Source organism: Suillus subaureus (genome assembly GCF_016647635.1).
Source record: "Suillus subaureus strain MN1 chromosome Unknown BJ212scaffold_19, whole genome shotgun sequence".
NCBI lineage: Eukaryota > Fungi > Basidiomycota > Agaricomycetes > Boletales > Suillaceae > Suillus > Suillus subaureus.
Genome location: NW_024538575.1, coordinates 623,326 through 637,928, shown reverse-complemented (window position 1 = coordinate 637,928; position 14,603 = coordinate 623,326). Strand labels below are relative to the sequence as shown.

Here is a 14,603-nt window from a genome sequence, read left to right as displayed (position 1 = left end):
GCCATGCTATCGTTCGCGAACGCCATTCTCAACCCATCTTAGATGTTGGAGTCATTACTCTCATAGCACAAACTGGATGTTTTGTCCCTTGCCATCTTTGATTTCGTGCTTTGCCGAGTAGGTGCAGGCGACGGTCAGTTGAAGGGCGTCTCGACTTTCGTGTCCGAGATGCTTGAGACTGCCTCGATCCTCCGAGTAAGTAGCATCTACTCAAATATTTCCTTAGTTTGATTGTCGCTTACCATTCAGTCTGCTACTGAAGATTCTCTCATTATCATTGATGAGCTCGGCTGTGGTATGTCTTCTGTTAGATGATAATGCACGTATTGTCGATATTTGGCTTTGTCTTCAGGAACTTCAACGTACGACGGATTCGGCCTCGCATGGTCTATATCCGAGTAAGAGAATTACTTTTATTACCTGCAGTAGCGCCTGACAGTACCCAAGGCACATTGCGTCCCACATCCGCGCTTTCTGCTTGTTTGCTACTCACCTTTACGAGTTGACTGCCCTCGACCACGAGCTTCCTCACGTGAAAAACCCCTACATCGTGGCTCATGTGAATCAGGAATATGCATCTGCGCCACGCGAGAGGGATATCACGCTCTTGTTCAAGGTCGACCCAGGTTTGTTTCGATTTTCCAATCAAGCTTCTTTCTCTGAAACTTTTGGGCGAAGGCGTTTCGGGCTAGAGCTTCGGTATCCACGTTGCGCAACAAACTGGCCAACTTTTCTGACAATGTGGTTAGCCAGTTCTGGATAGGATTGTTTTACAATGTCTACTGAAAGTGTTCTAACTCGCAAAACTGAAATCTGACGAGCTAGAAGATTTCGCGACTGGTAATTGTTTAAAAAAATTGTCAGGAATCTGTCACGTTGATGTTTGCTGAGCAGGACAGCAATCAGAACCCGAGCGCTCAGACGAAGTCACCGAGGAAGGCATCCAAATTATTGAGGAGTTACTGAAAAAGTGGGCCTCGGAGTCTTCGGCTGACGATGAGGACGTTGTGATGAACGATGTGTTGCACGAGGCTCGACTGTAAGCACCCTGGCTTACTAGATTTCCCATAATCTACCTAAATACCGTTCGTGATACTGAAACATAAGCTTTCAGTATCACTACCTTTTGGCATAACAGTTAAGCGGACGATAGTCTTAACCAAGTTACATCAGCTGGCTGAACTGCAGCGATGCGTCGAAGAGTTCGGACCACGCATAGAACAAAATGCGTGGGTACAGTCTCTACTCACGTCTTTCTGATTTCTTGCTGTTTTATTTCCCTGCTATCCTCGCTATCATTCATATTGCTGTCCGCATATCATACATAATCGGACTGCTCTAGACCATTCATCACCATCGCATCTTCCACATTTGCGTCCTTGCGTTCAGAACGATTGGGGAATTTTGGAGCTCGAACTTCCATCGTGCAAATTTCATTTCCGTTGTCATTGCTAGACCCTGGACGAGAAGCCTTTGTCACCGGCTGTAGCGATAGGCCTATGATCGTACACGATTAGAAGCCATGTATCGCTTATTATCGGTGGATGATATCGACACGCAGTTCGTGGTACTTAAGCGAGGGGAGAATCGAGATTGGTTATATCAGGAGCAGATACCTGCATTCCAGCTTTGGCCCCACTGCAATGTGTAGGTAATCTAGACTCCTCACTGCTGGAGCTAGGCTACCTCCAGCTAGCATGTTCCGGAGTGCCACGAGCAACCTAACGATGACGACAATGCGACAGGTGAAGGGTCTAGGGCCGAGGACGAGTAATCCTGTCCAGGATGGTAAAGAAAGGTCAAAAGTGCTCACGAGGATGAAAAATGAGCTTGCGGTTCGCGATGGTACAAATGGGCATGCCACTCGTCATAGAATGCGTGACATACGGTGAACGTTGAGTATGCACAACAGCTAAAATGAAAGGAAGAGTTGTGACCAAGCGAATCAATGTTAATGAAAGTGGCCACAGATCGCTGAGTTATCATTATACGGCGGTGTGGCCCGGGAGGGTCAAGGGAAGGAATGTGAGCAGTATCGCAGCGAAGTGCACTGGAATTTGCAGGGAGTGATAAAGTAAAGATAGATTATACAAAGGCGGCCTCTCGGCCGCAAGACAAGACAATGGAGAACGAAAGAGCGGAACCAGGAAGATTGATCCTAACACTAGACACGGCGGGCTCGAGGAAGCATCGGAAATGAACAAACGATAATAAAAGACATACCACAACTGATTGGCATGAGGATTGTACACGCAACTATGAAAGGTGCTGAGTTGCCATGCGCAAAAGGGATTGTTGTTAGGGATAGGATTATCGGATAGCAGTGGAGGCCAGAGCCTTCAGGTAGCAATTTCGGGGTATGCCGTGCGCTGCCACTGTTCTGGGGGACCAACTTAACTTCTTGAAGCACGCAGCACAACCGAATGATTAAATCCTCGCTGCTGCAGCTAGCAGCAGTATCATATGATGCCCAATGTGAGAAGCAAGTTATGAGCTCAAGCGCTAGTAGTAGCTGCATTATCACTCAATGCTTTTCTCGCATGTCCGAGTCGCTGGAACATGCTGAATCCATGCGCCTAGTTGATTTCACATCTGGCGTCGGGCCCGGGAATACTACATGAAGCATCAGCTTCAAATCCATCAGATTCCTCGAACACGCAAATCAAAACTTTTTTGCTCTCTTGTCTCGAGTCGAGTCATCTTCGCAATGTTGCAGACTGTAAGTGGTGTTTGGTTATCATTCCTCAGCGTGATGTTGACTTGAAATCAGGTGTCCGTCACACCAGGGCCTGCTCACAACGGCACAGATACGTGCAATGTCATCGTTTTCGGAGAAGCAGGAGCTGGTAAAAGTTCTTTGATCAATTTGATCACTAGGGAGTACACGGCGCGGGTATCCTCTGATACTATGGGATGCACGACTGAAACCAACGCATACGAGACTGAGATTTCGATTCCGTTGAAGTTGAAGGTAAAGCTTTTCGATACTGCCGGTCGGTCCAGTTCGCCGCCTTTTGTGGCTGTTACTGAACTAGATCGCAGGTCTCGATGAGGGCCCTGGAGGTACAGTCCCTAATATGCAAGCTCGAAAAGTGTTAAAGACGCTCATTCGAACTCTGATGATGCAAGGCGGCATTCATCTCATCGTGTACTGTGTGCGGGGTGAGAGAGTGATTCGGACACTCCGCCGGAACTACGACTTGATTCGCTCCCAAGTCAAGATGAGAGTTCCAATCGCCCTTGTCGTCACGGGTTTGGAATACCATGAACCAGACATGGAAGCTTGGTGGAGAAAAAATGAGCGAATCATCTCGAACCACGGGATGACCTTTGCTGGCCACGCATGTGTCACCACAGCCATGTCCCACAAGAATGCAAGTCCTAAGCTCCCGGAGCGTCGCGACGAGTCATACCTCACTGTCTGCAAACTCATCGAGCAGTGTCGCCTGTCGAATGAGAGAGGGATTCGCGGTGTGAACCGCAGAGGCACCAATAAAACGACTTCAAGGTACGTCGTTTTCATGTACTTTTTGTATCTGTATCTTCCTAACTTCGACAAGCACGCATAAAAATATTGTGCTCTTTGGGCAGATGGGGGCAGGTAAAAGCTCACTCGTCAACCTCATGGCGGGAAAGGACGTAGCAGACACGTCCAACAATATTCAACTCTGCACATTGCACTGGAAACAATATCCAGTCGAATTCGACGGCAGATCTTATATGGTATTCGATACCGTTGGACTTGTGGCACCACAGCTGAAAAAGGCAGAATACCTCGATGCTGTCGAGGATGCTTGTAAACTCATCCAGCATTTGGAGACACAAGGGAGCATTGATCTGCTTCTGTTCTGTATTCGCCCAAGCGAAGTCGCGGATACGCTTCAGAAAAATTACATGCTCTTTCACGAATTCCTCTGCGATAAGAAGGTTCCAATCGTTGTAGTGATCACGCACCTCGAGCAGGAGGGAGCAATGGACGACTGGTGGAAAAAGAACAGTGGAACGCTCCGGGACTGGAACATCCGCGTTGATGATCATGCGTGCATCACCGCCATCAAAGGCAATCGCCCAAACCTGTATGAAGAGTCGCGCGCAAAGATCCACAACCTTGTCCAGGAGTTTACCGACGACAGGCATAAGCTAAAGGGGCCACTTGTAGGGAATGGGAGTTTGCAAGAGACGAATGATATTGTCCATTTCTTCACACGGCGTTGTGGTATGTCTTCAGATGACGCGAATGAGCTAGCTGATAGGATCAAAAAGACGAGATAGAATTAGCTACTTGACTTTTCTTGTGTTCGTTAACTTACTCTCGTCTTGCTGTCGGTGAAGTGACGTACGCGTGGTATATCCTTACGCACAATGTAGTTTGTCGAAGCCTGTCTCAAAGCTCTACGTAGACATGTTTCTGTAGTACCTGACTCTCACATGACCCTGTAATCTATTCGTTCAATATGACAGCTCGGCAAGAATTGACTTCAGTATGGATACATGACATTAGGGTAAGTAGGATACGTAAGACACACCGGCAAGGACAAAGTCTACAGCCGAATCAGCACAAGTTATCGGACACGAGAGGTTAAGTAGCTCCTTCTACACTCTATCGATCATCCTAGCTAACTCTTTAGCAAGGTCTGGAGACATACCGCACCTCTTGATGAGGCGAGGGATGGTACCCCTCTTCACGAGCAAATTCCCTACAAGTAGCTGCTTCAGTTTACGCATCAACGACACGAACATGCTGTTTCCTCCTATCCAAGCTTGCCTCTGCCCGTCGGCAGTGTACTGTTTAACAAGGTTGCGGACTATGACGCGTGATTGTTCATACAGGCTTCGGAAATCGTTTTTGGTCGTGATGCATGCATGACCAACGACATGTATCTGCTGAGATTGGAAGGTTCTCTCGTTCCTCCCCCACCATTCATCCATTACGGACTCGGTTTCGAGGTGTGTGACCGCTACAACGACTGGAATCTTCTTGTCACAGAGGAATTCGTGAAAGAGCCGGTAATTGTTCCGAAGCGTCTCAGTGAGTCTGCCTGCGCGCATGCAGAACAGAAGCAAATCAATGCCCCCTTGTGCCTCCAAATACTGGATGAGCCCATAGGCATTCTCGACAGCATTGAGGTATTCTGTGATATTCAGCTGTGGTTCATCGAGTCCAGCGGTATCGAACACCATATAAGATTCGCCGCCGAATTTGATGGGATATTGTTTCCAGTATAATGTGCAGCGTTGCGTATCATTGGACGTGACTGCTACGTCCTTTCCCGCCATGAGATTGACGAGTGAGCTTTTGCCTGCCCCTGCTGGCCCAAAAAGGACAATATTTTTCTTTCTACTTATCAATGTTGGAAAATATGTCACGAGGATCCTGTCTAGATATTACGCACCTTGTATTCATCGCGATTTAGGAGGGTCGTTCAGGATGGCACTAGGGTACTGCGGTAGCGTTTGGCCGCATGTCTTTTAAAACCATACGAACGTTGACCACGTTCCTTACAGCCATATTTCAGGCGTCTCATCCATCGGAAACTGACTCGACGATTGACATTCGCCTGCAGATTGCCGAGCCGCATCCAACAAATCAACTCGAGGTAAACTCGTTTCAGGAATTAATTGGTAGTCACCTGCTAGAAGGGTTTGGCGAGCGTCAGAACCAAATACGGATCCCGCGGGTCATACAATACATTCACATATTACTTCAGTGAGTTAGAGAACGAGCGTCAGGGCCCCTGCAAACTCTATGCAGTTTTGGAGTGAAATAATAACAGAGGCGGTGTCAGTGGCGATCCGCGCCAAAGTCTATTATTGTGGTTAAAGAAAGTTAGAAGGTGGCAGGGGGATGAGAAATGGGGAAGCAAATTGAAGGGGCGACTGACTCGGACATCCCTGGGCCTCAAGATTATGTCGTGGTTTAGCTTCTTCAACTTCTCGTGCAGCGCATCTGCAGGAGTCGTACTACAACTCCTATACTTCAGTCTTAGTGTACAGAAGGAACCACCTGCGGACCAAATCTCCGAGCAGGGTGTGGTGCGAGAATGACAACATTGTAGAACAGTTCACCAAATAACGTACATACTGCAGTCGGAGTGTTTTATTTTTCTGAGCCCGAGATAACCATGAAGCACATAGTTGCTCATGTGCGAAGGGTCCATTCCCTGGAGGTGGTGAGCTTGAGCTGAAAGAGATTGCATCATGCATGTCGCGGTTCAAGCTCAAGCCGCAACCCTCAGTAGAGAATAAGTAATGGGGCGTCACGCACGTGCCAGTGGAGTTATTAATATATGGTGTCACATGTTACATTAATCCATCGACATCAACAATTGGCTCAAATTCTAACTTCAAACTGACGTACTATACATAACAAAGTCCTCGCGCGCATAGATTCTGCCATGTTCCCTTGTCTCCCTCCGGAACCACGGCAGCAACGCCACAGCTCGTCACGGTTTCAGCTTTAGTTGGCCCTTTTTGCCTCACTCTTCGTCATTCGAAATCCACGGAACTGATACTTGACTGACACATGATATATTGCGGGCGATCCCTATCACTGTGGGTATGGTACTAGGTGTAGCGCATGTCGAGCATGATGCTGAATACGTACACTGAGTACGTGGGCTTGCCATGTTGGGTTTGATTTCGATTGCTATCGGATGCTATTGAGGAGTCGATCATCCGGGCGATGTTCATGCTTAGCGCTCTGCAGCACTAGTACATTCCGATTACCCCGGCTGTTCCGGGAGCGTCGGCTTCCATGCACCGTTTTCTCATCTTTCTGGCAATGTAGCCCTCCAACTTCCAAGTTGCGGACTGGGTGTGTGCACGAGATCTTCGCTTGTCACTTGACCGCAATTTTCAAATCGGACGAGCAAAAGTCATCAAATCTGTATCTAATATCCTTTGTTAGAAGGAGCGATTTCGATAAAGGTCCGTCTATGGGCGACTAGTATCTATCATCATCAGCATTTTCCAAATTCAAAAATTCCAGCCATCCCCCCTCACAGACTCGAGCTTAGACAGCGTCAGTCCCACCTCCCTCTTGTACGCAGTATCATTGAATGTATACTCGCAGGGTGTTTGCCGATTTTCATTTATAGGCGCAGCTTCCCGTCGTTCTTGATCTTACTGCAAGGCTAGTACTTGGGGTCACCTATTGGCAGCATCGAGGATGTCCCTAGCTTTCAGAGGCAGCAGGGCTGGAGGAATGGAAGGAAACATTGATGTCAATCATAAACGCGAGTCGGTTGACCACTGGCTAAGATTTTGTCGACCTCAGAGACGGTTAGGGAAGGAGGGACACAGGAGTGCGTTCCTGACACGGCAGCCTGTGGGTGTGCTTATGTGGCGCTTTGAACTTTGACTGGTGACCCCCTCGCGTGTGAGGGTGGTACCATCAAACTACCACGCTGTAAATCTTTGTTGAATAATCTACAGGGAACAGGAGGATTTTTGTCGTAAGTTGCGTTGTGGTATAAACATACTTGTTGTCTTTGAGCAGCGCCCGACACTATAGTACTTGTGTACCCGTCGTGTCCTCGATCTACTTATTGAAAAGTCATCGTGAACGACGACATAATAGCTCTGGTCAAGCTCCGTTTTGAAGCGCAAACCACTCACAGTGAAAATTCAGAAGAGTTCATTACAATCGCAACACAACCATTGGAAGAGTGCGACAATACAATATCTGCAACACGGCTTGCCGAAGGGTCACACCACGAAGTCAGATACAAGAGCAGCCCCGACGACGCCGGGGAAGCAAACGTACGGAATCAACTCCCGATTAGTATTACTCTGCTTCATTGTCGCCTTCATCTTCGAGGATTGCATCCTCATCCTCGTTATCGGCGCCTTCGTCCGGGACTGCGTCGCCTGTATTTTGTGGTAGCTGGGATGTTTGAGGAGCCTTCTTTCCACCATCACGCGCAGCAGTTGTTATATCTTCACCGAAAAGTCGTAAACTGAGCGCACTAAGAACAATCGATGGGTTACCCAGGAAAATTGGACACAAAATATTTCAAACGAACCTTTTGGCCTTCTTGTCGATCATGAGAGTTACGGATACATTGGACTTCCACAAAGGTACAAGGAGGTCGTGTGACAGCCTGTTGACATCAGCTAGATGCACGTATCAAAGTATAAAATACCTACGTCGAGTCATTTGACTGACCAGCCAGGAATCGGACGATATGACTCCCTGGACCTGCAACATGACGTGAGCAAGTCTATTCCATGATTATTGCAAGAGCCATACTTCTGTTCTCAATGACAGATCGGAACGAGTCCGAAAACGACGTGCAGAGTGGATAGTACGTCATCAAAAGAGTCTTCAGAGTGGCAAACTCAGCGTCCAATATTACACTCGGGTCGATATACGGCAGAACGACAGGTAAACCTTCGCCAAGAACGCGGAACTGCGCTTCAAGCCCCCGTCCCGCCTCTTGTTTGGTGATGACCTTTGTCCCGCTCGTCATCAGGCGCATGCGAGTGTAGTCGTTGTTCAGAACGACAGCTTTCACAAGGTTGTTTGTAAGATAGAAAGATCGTACCGCATCGCCTTCCGGGTTGCGGACAAGGACGTTCGACGATGGGAAGCTGGCTGTAAGATTAAGTTGATCTCTGTGATAGTGTGAATTGGAGTTTGAAGATTATGGCGATGATCCAGAAATACGCACATGCAAGATATCAAGGTCGGATCATTGGGTTCGAGGAAGGTATAGGGCATTTCCTTGAAGGAGGGATCCGAGAGCTTGGGTTTACCCTTGAATGTCGTTTTCTTCGTGTCAGTCACAGCCTGCGCATCTGCCTCGACGGTGTCCAACACCAACGGGCGTGAACTATCGTCCTCGGACATTGGTGTAGGCGGAAATGAAGTACTTGGTTGGGGTTCTGGGAGACCACCAAGGTCAAGCTTAACCTTTTTGGCTTCTGGGACAGTGATCTCAGCTTCCTCCGCATCTCTTTTCCTGGACAGGCATAAGAAATAATTGTGGAAAAGATGCCGCTGGAACCTACACTGCAACACTGGTATTACCTTGTCGCGGCTTTCTTTCGAGCACAGCAACGAAGAATCCACCCGTGTCCTGAAGATGGGGATATATTCGCATGCTTGCGAAACCTCGTGGTCAGAGGACGTTGTCAACTAGCACAAGGTGAAACTTACCAGTGATGTAACTGCAAGGACTCCGCGTTAATAGGCGGCCAGTGGGTCTCCGACATCTTGCTGTCTGCTCGCTGTTCCTCCGTCAGAGTTTCGTTATAGGCATCCCATGTTTTGAAAGTTGTATTTATTGTGCGATTGACGGTGGGTGCCCACGAACTTATGCCTGGTCGTCTTACCAGCTCCGGCAACTGAGCCGAAACATCAATTAACTGGAAATCTGCACCATGCCTCAGCATACTCCAATAATCGATCTGTAATGGTTTTGAATCACTCACCAGGATTTGAGTTCAAAGCAGCTGCTATAACTGCTTCGTTTTCGACGGGGTTGAGTGAGCAAGTCGAATAAACAATACGACCGTCAGGCTCCAGCATGCGCATGGCCCGCTGCAGAATGCGGGTTTGGAGGCTGCCAAAAATGAGCTGGTGAAGGATGAGCACATGTACGGAACGGACCTGTGTAGGCCATTCCCATCCATAGGCTGCCACCGTTTCCATATGCCAATATTCTTTCGCAGTGTGCCGTCACCACTGCAAGGCACATCGCATAAAATACGATCAAACAGGAGTTGATTCGCAGTTTTCTTGATGCCACGGCGAGGATCCCCAGTTGTCACGGGAAGTCTTAGGATAGGAAAGATTGACGCATCTAGATTTGTGACCATGAAAGCCGGACTGGGAAGACGCGCAGATTGGTGAATGAGAAGGTGCGCCCGCTTGCTATCGCTGTCGTTCGCTATCAGAAGACCTGGAGGAATAGAAGTTGCCGTTGCAGTATCTTGCGCATGCAGAGCTTCCAATAATTGCGCTGTCTAAGGTCCATCAAGGACGGATGTAATGGCGTAACAAATGGGTTACCTTTGAACCAGGGGCCGCACACATGTCAACGACCTGCAGAGCTACGATTTATAATTTGAATATTACGGAAGCAGACTGGCATACCTTACCTTGTGGTGTGGCTGGACATCGAGGAACAATGGTGGAAGCATGCTGACTGCCTCCTGTCTTGATATATTACCCTGTTACATGGGTCATAGACCGCACGACTCGAGGCGAAGGATCACGTACGACTTCAGTCTCGTGAACAAGGAAAGAGTGAAACTTTTTGAACGCTTGCTGCTTCCTCAGAACTTTCTTGGACACGTTGAATTGCCAGGCTAGGTCTTCTGGATACCTGGTTAGGCACAGCGTCAGTCTCACACATCACACATACATGTGGAACATGGCGCACCAAGGAATCCGAGATGGAGGCGGTATAACATCACCCTCAAAAACAACATCGCTCAACAACGGCACATAAGTTTTCTTGATAGCATCATTGAGAGCATGGGCAATCCTAACGCCTCCGTCAGTTGGGTTTGGTATGGAAGAACGGAAAGGCACGTACTCTCGACTTCCGGCGATGCGGAAGGTGGTAGGTAAGGGATGTCTCAATGCCTCCATGAACTGATCCCATTCCTCCTCGGGAATGATGTGCTGAGCCTTGTAATATGAGCTGAAGCGCTCATTTTTCATATCGCTCTTTTCTAGCATACCGCGATCATCGTCGTCGCGCGATTTTCCCGCCCGGCCTCCTCGCTGTCGTTTCTGAGAAATGGAGTATAATAATGGAATTCATCCATGTCTGCGCATGAGTATGGCTCGAGACAGGAGTTCTTAATCGCAGACCACAGACCTTTGACCGAGTCATGCCTCCTTTGTATTTTGGTAGACAACGGAGAACTAGCTACCCTTGGGGTAGAAATGCAGCAGGATCGTCTATGTTCTGCGAGATATATGCAAACCTTATTTTGATCGTGAAGATAAGGAAAACCAACTCTAGGGTTAGGGTTTCGTTTTGATTCATCGAACGCGTGTTACTGTTATCCTTGCCATCTTGAAATTCGAGCAGCCTACCTGACTTCAGTACTTGGCGCCATCAATTCGTACGCGTTACTAAGATATGACCTGGCTGAGTCAGGCTCTGGCAGCTTTTGACTTTGTCATGCGCTTGACGAGGACAATTTAATCGAGTCAAGCTTCTTCGCTCCGACTCCCCAGGAACCTTCTCAGTACAGAACGTACTACGCCTCCAGGCCTCCCTATCGTACAGCCCCACCGCAAAACGAAGCATAAACGCCAGCTCATGATAGCCATTCAAAACGTATTCATCTCCGACCCTAACGCGCCTGCCGAAGTGTGTCAACGTTCCCGGTCCAATTTTGTTCAGTCTCGATGCTACGTACACTTCTAGTGTCGACCGCTCTCGAGTGTAGCATGGGTTCCATCGGCTTCGAACCTTTTTTTGTTGCGTGACTGAGGAATATGGTATTTACAAGGCCTGGCATTTGTGCCCATGCATGATTCTTATTGGACGCACGCTAGCAGCATCGGCAAGTTGTCATAGATCATTCCAGACACCTTCGTCGCGCTTCATTTCTTCGAGAAATTGGCTACGGAGGTATGTATCGCTCGTGCCACTCGATCACAGTGTTGAGGTCCTTACCGCAGTTCTGGACCTGACACGCATGTAACAACGTTTCTCTCATATCGCTCCGCAGTGGCCAGGTTACAAGCTACAGGTCTACGTATCGTAGCTTCGTCTGAACAGGCAACTACGCTCCGTGAGGGCGGGTTCATATCCTTTGACAGCATCATCGACGTCTCACATGTAGAAGCCCTATCCATCGCCCAGACTTCCAGAGGCCAAGACGGCGAAGCATAGGCTAGGGGAACGCGGACGGGTAATCAAGAACTGATCGTCTCGAAGGGCAGTATGGCGTGGAACACGAAGAGGGAGACGAAGACGGCGCGATCAAGGACAACACCGATTTGCTTCGGGTGGACAAATTCATTGATTCCAACGTTATTCCTTACACTTCTACCAGAGAAGAGCGATCGTGATACGGAGGCGAGTGGTTTTTAATAAGTCGCCCCGTATTTGTCTTCCTGTACACATCGATGAAGGGATGTTGACTGTGGCAACCGAGCGCAGAGCCTCGCCATTGACGGTGTCTAGTTTTAATCTCGTGAAACAACCTCCCCTCCCCCAGTCGATATTTACACGTTTGTCTCTCGAATATTTGCATCTCATGCCCATTCCTCACGCCTGACATACGTCTACCAAGTCAGAGATGACTGACGATTCAATATCAATTTAGTTCAGGTCTTGATACTTCCCACTTCCGCACATGCACTGCCCCATGACTTCAACTGATTCCAGGACTCTAACGCAACATGCAAGCACCGTCATAATTAGGGAGCTGATAATTGTTGACCAAAGCTCTCCAGTATGTCGCTGGCTGCAGTTCTCAACTCCTTGACAGCAATGGTGATCCCCTCTTCCTGCTCTAAACCTTGCATCTCCGGTCCAATTTCCAGTCCCATCTCCTGTCTCTTCCATTGCATCTCACGCTCCAGTCTTCCGAGCGCACGACCCACATTTCCAATGAGTTGCTCGAGATCAGATTTCGAAGCAAGCCGCATATACTTCTTTGTGTCATCCACAAGGACAAGAAGGAACTCAAAACCTCGTGTGTTCTGAATGTCATAGGGCATATGGTGCCACGCGCTTCTTAGCACGTCCCACCACTGCTGCTCTGTAACAGAACCGATCGATGTAACCGACGTCTGTTCATGTGCGATTCGGAGGAGGATACCAGCTATGTAAAAGGCATGCCGCGTGGGTGATTCGGGATTGCAGTACTCTGGGATCATGCTGATGCATCGATCAATGTGGCAATCCCCAGACAAATGGGGGTGCCAGTCAGAATTCCTCGCGAGGGCAAAGACTAGTTCCAGATAGCACAAGTCACGGGCATAATCGAAAAAGCGGTCAGGACTGTCATTGGCGGGTATTGTACCTGGGTGCGGAGAAAGCACGGACAGAATAGCGGGGGAGAGTTTGGTCAAAACTATGTCCCGTAGCCTCGCATCATCAATGGTATCGATTGAGGCTATTTCTTCTCGGGCACTGTGAGCAGCGCGAAGGGCGACATGGCGTAAATGGGGAGGCATGGTACTGCCCATGCAGGCAACGAGCCTCTCGATGAACATATGTTGTTTAGCGGGGCTGCAGTGCACCCCCATGCTGCCCAGTATCAAAAGGATGTCATATGCCGCTTTGTGGTCGTGGGAGTAGATGTAGTCTAGGTAGTCCACCAACCAGTCGAAGTCTTCTGGTGAGTGGGAATCGCTTGGCAACAACTGGAGATACCACAACCCGACAGGGTCAGGGTTCATGTCTTCAGCGGCAAACATGAAGTGCAGTGCATTTTGCAGAGCATCCAACAATTCTGAGGGAGAATTTTGTTCGGATGACCTTGCTCGTGAATAAATCTTCCTGCACACATCCAGGTTCCGCATAGGGCGAGACGAAAGAATAGAAAGATGTCCAGCAAGCTCGAGGATACGACAGATGATGTCGAGGAGGTGCCATGCCCGACGTGTGACTCCTGTGCTATCTTTGTCGAGTTCACCTCCATCCCATGCCCAGAGAGCCTTTTGGAATTGCGCCACAAGGGACTCCCTGAGTCGAGGGAGAGCAGAACTACACGGTTTCTTTGTTAATCATAGCAGAAAAGCCACCAAATGAATCGATGGCACCTTTTATCGATCCGAACTATGTCTTTCTTGTCAACCTGAGCCCCAACCATGACGCAAGCAAGAAGTGTACAATTGGCTATTATTTGATCCGACGGTGAGGATGGAGAGGATAGTAATTTTGATATCACTTTTGTGGCGAGTCTTTCTCCGTTTTCATTCGCTCGCCCGGTAAGAAAGTGATAAGAGAGGGAATGTGAAAGCCACTCCAGGGCAGAGTCAGGACAATCATCTAGGGACCAAAAAGGAGCCACAACACTACGGCGACCCTCCAAAAGACAAAGATCCATAGTCGCGGTGAGCATCATCTCGTCGGCTGTACGTATGGGCTGCAGACTTAGCCACATCTGAAGAAACACGTCATAGTCCCTTCTCCCGCGACTGAGAAATTCACCACAACCAGGATATGCCTGAAGAACACGTCCACAGTATAAATGACTTAGAGCCACTGTACATGCAGAAGCTTTGTCCTCCAACGACGGTACGATTCGGCTCTGAATGTCGACACAACTTGTAAAGATGTCATACAGCTGAGGCAGTATGTCCGAGATGTCAAGATCCAGGGGCCATTCAATCTGTGGAACAAGACTGACAGCAGTGAGAAACACTTCAGGATCCGTGGATGTCACGATCAGCCACTTGACACTAGGCGCTTCGAGATTGCTGGTGGGTATGTCCGAGAGGTCCAGGGTAAAGGTGCATTCAGTCTCCGCCAAAACATCCAGATCCTGGTCGAGCGGTTGTGCCTCCGAGTCTACAACATTTGCCGAAGAGCGCGGAACAAAAGAACGCAGCCCTTTGTGAAGCGCGGTGGATAACAGCTGAAGAGAGCGTCGTACAAATGCGCCAGTAGCACGCACAGGGC

General features: G+C 48.7%; 5 protein-coding genes across 5 annotated transcripts; 3 read left to right on the top strand and 2 right to left on the bottom strand.

The window, feature by feature from the left end:
- Window positions 1-168: 168 nt before the first annotated feature.
- BJ212DRAFT_1481741 (muts domain V-domain-containing protein) lies at window positions 169-1,043 on the top strand (the record flags this gene model as incomplete). The annotated part of the gene is made up of 6 exons (XM_041340308.1): window positions 169-195; window positions 250-295; window positions 353-398; window positions 448-626; window positions 826-840; window positions 895-1,043. 6 exons carry the CDS (start codon window positions 169-171, stop codon window positions 1,041-1,043), a joined length of 462 nt encoding a protein of 153 aa, XP_041192352.1.
- A 1,664-nt stretch (window positions 1,044-2,707) lies between these two features.
- On the top strand, window positions 2,708-4,272 carry BJ212DRAFT_1481740 (P-loop containing nucleoside triphosphate hydrolase protein; the record flags this gene model as incomplete). Its single annotated transcript, XM_041340307.1, has 4 exons — window positions 2,708-2,719; window positions 2,771-2,993; window positions 3,043-3,508; window positions 3,561-4,272. The coding sequence occupies 4 exons, from the start codon at window positions 2,708-2,710 to the stop codon at window positions 4,270-4,272; spliced, it is 1,413 nt and encodes a 470-aa protein (XP_041192351.1).
- Window positions 4,273-4,477: 205 nt separating this feature from the next.
- On the bottom strand, window positions 4,478-5,615 carry BJ212DRAFT_263681 (P-loop containing nucleoside triphosphate hydrolase protein). The gene is made up of 2 exons (XM_041342779.1): window positions 5,394-5,615; window positions 4,478-5,338 (listed from the first exon to the last, which is right to left on the bottom strand). Exons 1-2 carry the CDS (start codon window positions 5,402-5,404, stop codon window positions 4,594-4,596), a joined length of 756 nt encoding a protein of 251 aa, XP_041192350.1. The 5' UTR covers window positions 5,405-5,615; the 3' UTR covers window positions 4,478-4,593.
- BJ212DRAFT_263641 (uncharacterized protein) lies at window positions 5,375-5,841 on the top strand. Its single transcript, XM_041342778.1, has one exon. It carries the CDS (start codon window positions 5,463-5,465, stop codon window positions 5,709-5,711), a length of 249 nt encoding a protein of 82 aa, XP_041192349.1. The 5' UTR covers window positions 5,375-5,462; the 3' UTR covers window positions 5,712-5,841.
- Window positions 5,842-7,453: 1,612 nt separating this feature from the next.
- BJ212DRAFT_1360256 (S-adenosyl-L-methionine-dependent methyltransferase) lies at window positions 7,454-10,973 on the bottom strand. Its single transcript, XM_041335876.1, has 17 exons — window positions 10,833-10,973; window positions 10,545-10,781; window positions 10,389-10,493; window positions 10,226-10,331; window positions 10,105-10,176; window positions 10,016-10,048; window positions 9,614-9,969; window positions 9,436-9,566; window positions 9,161-9,377; window positions 9,013-9,105; window positions 8,673-8,963; window positions 8,252-8,616; window positions 8,149-8,200; window positions 8,025-8,102; window positions 7,766-7,967; window positions 7,618-7,695; window positions 7,454-7,540 (listed from the first exon to the last, which is right to left on the bottom strand). Exons 2-15 carry the CDS (start codon window positions 10,688-10,690, stop codon window positions 7,787-7,789), a joined length of 2,226 nt encoding a protein of 741 aa, XP_041192348.1. The 5' UTR covers window positions 10,691-10,781; window positions 10,833-10,973; the 3' UTR covers window positions 7,454-7,540; window positions 7,618-7,695; window positions 7,766-7,786.
- Between the last annotated feature and the right edge of the window lie 3,630 nt (window positions 10,974-14,603).

Bases quoted from the DNA above. Each gene is read 5' to 3' on its own strand.
- BJ212DRAFT_263641 (XM_041342778.1), top strand. From the start codon at position 5,463: ATGTCTTTTAAAACCATACGAACGTTGACCACGTTCCTTACAGCCATA.
- BJ212DRAFT_1360256 (XM_041335876.1), bottom strand. From the start codon at position 10,690: ATGCTAGAAAAGAGCGATATGAAAAATGAGCGCTTCAGCTCATATTAC. The intron at 10,332-10,388 runs GTGCGCCATGTT...GTGCCTAACCAG, and splicing joins CCTCCATCTCGGATTCCTTG to GTATCCAGAAGACCTAGCCT. The intron at 8,617-8,672 runs GTGCGTATTTCT...ACACTATCACAG, and splicing joins CCGACCTTGATATCTTGCAT to AGATCAACTTAATCTTACAG.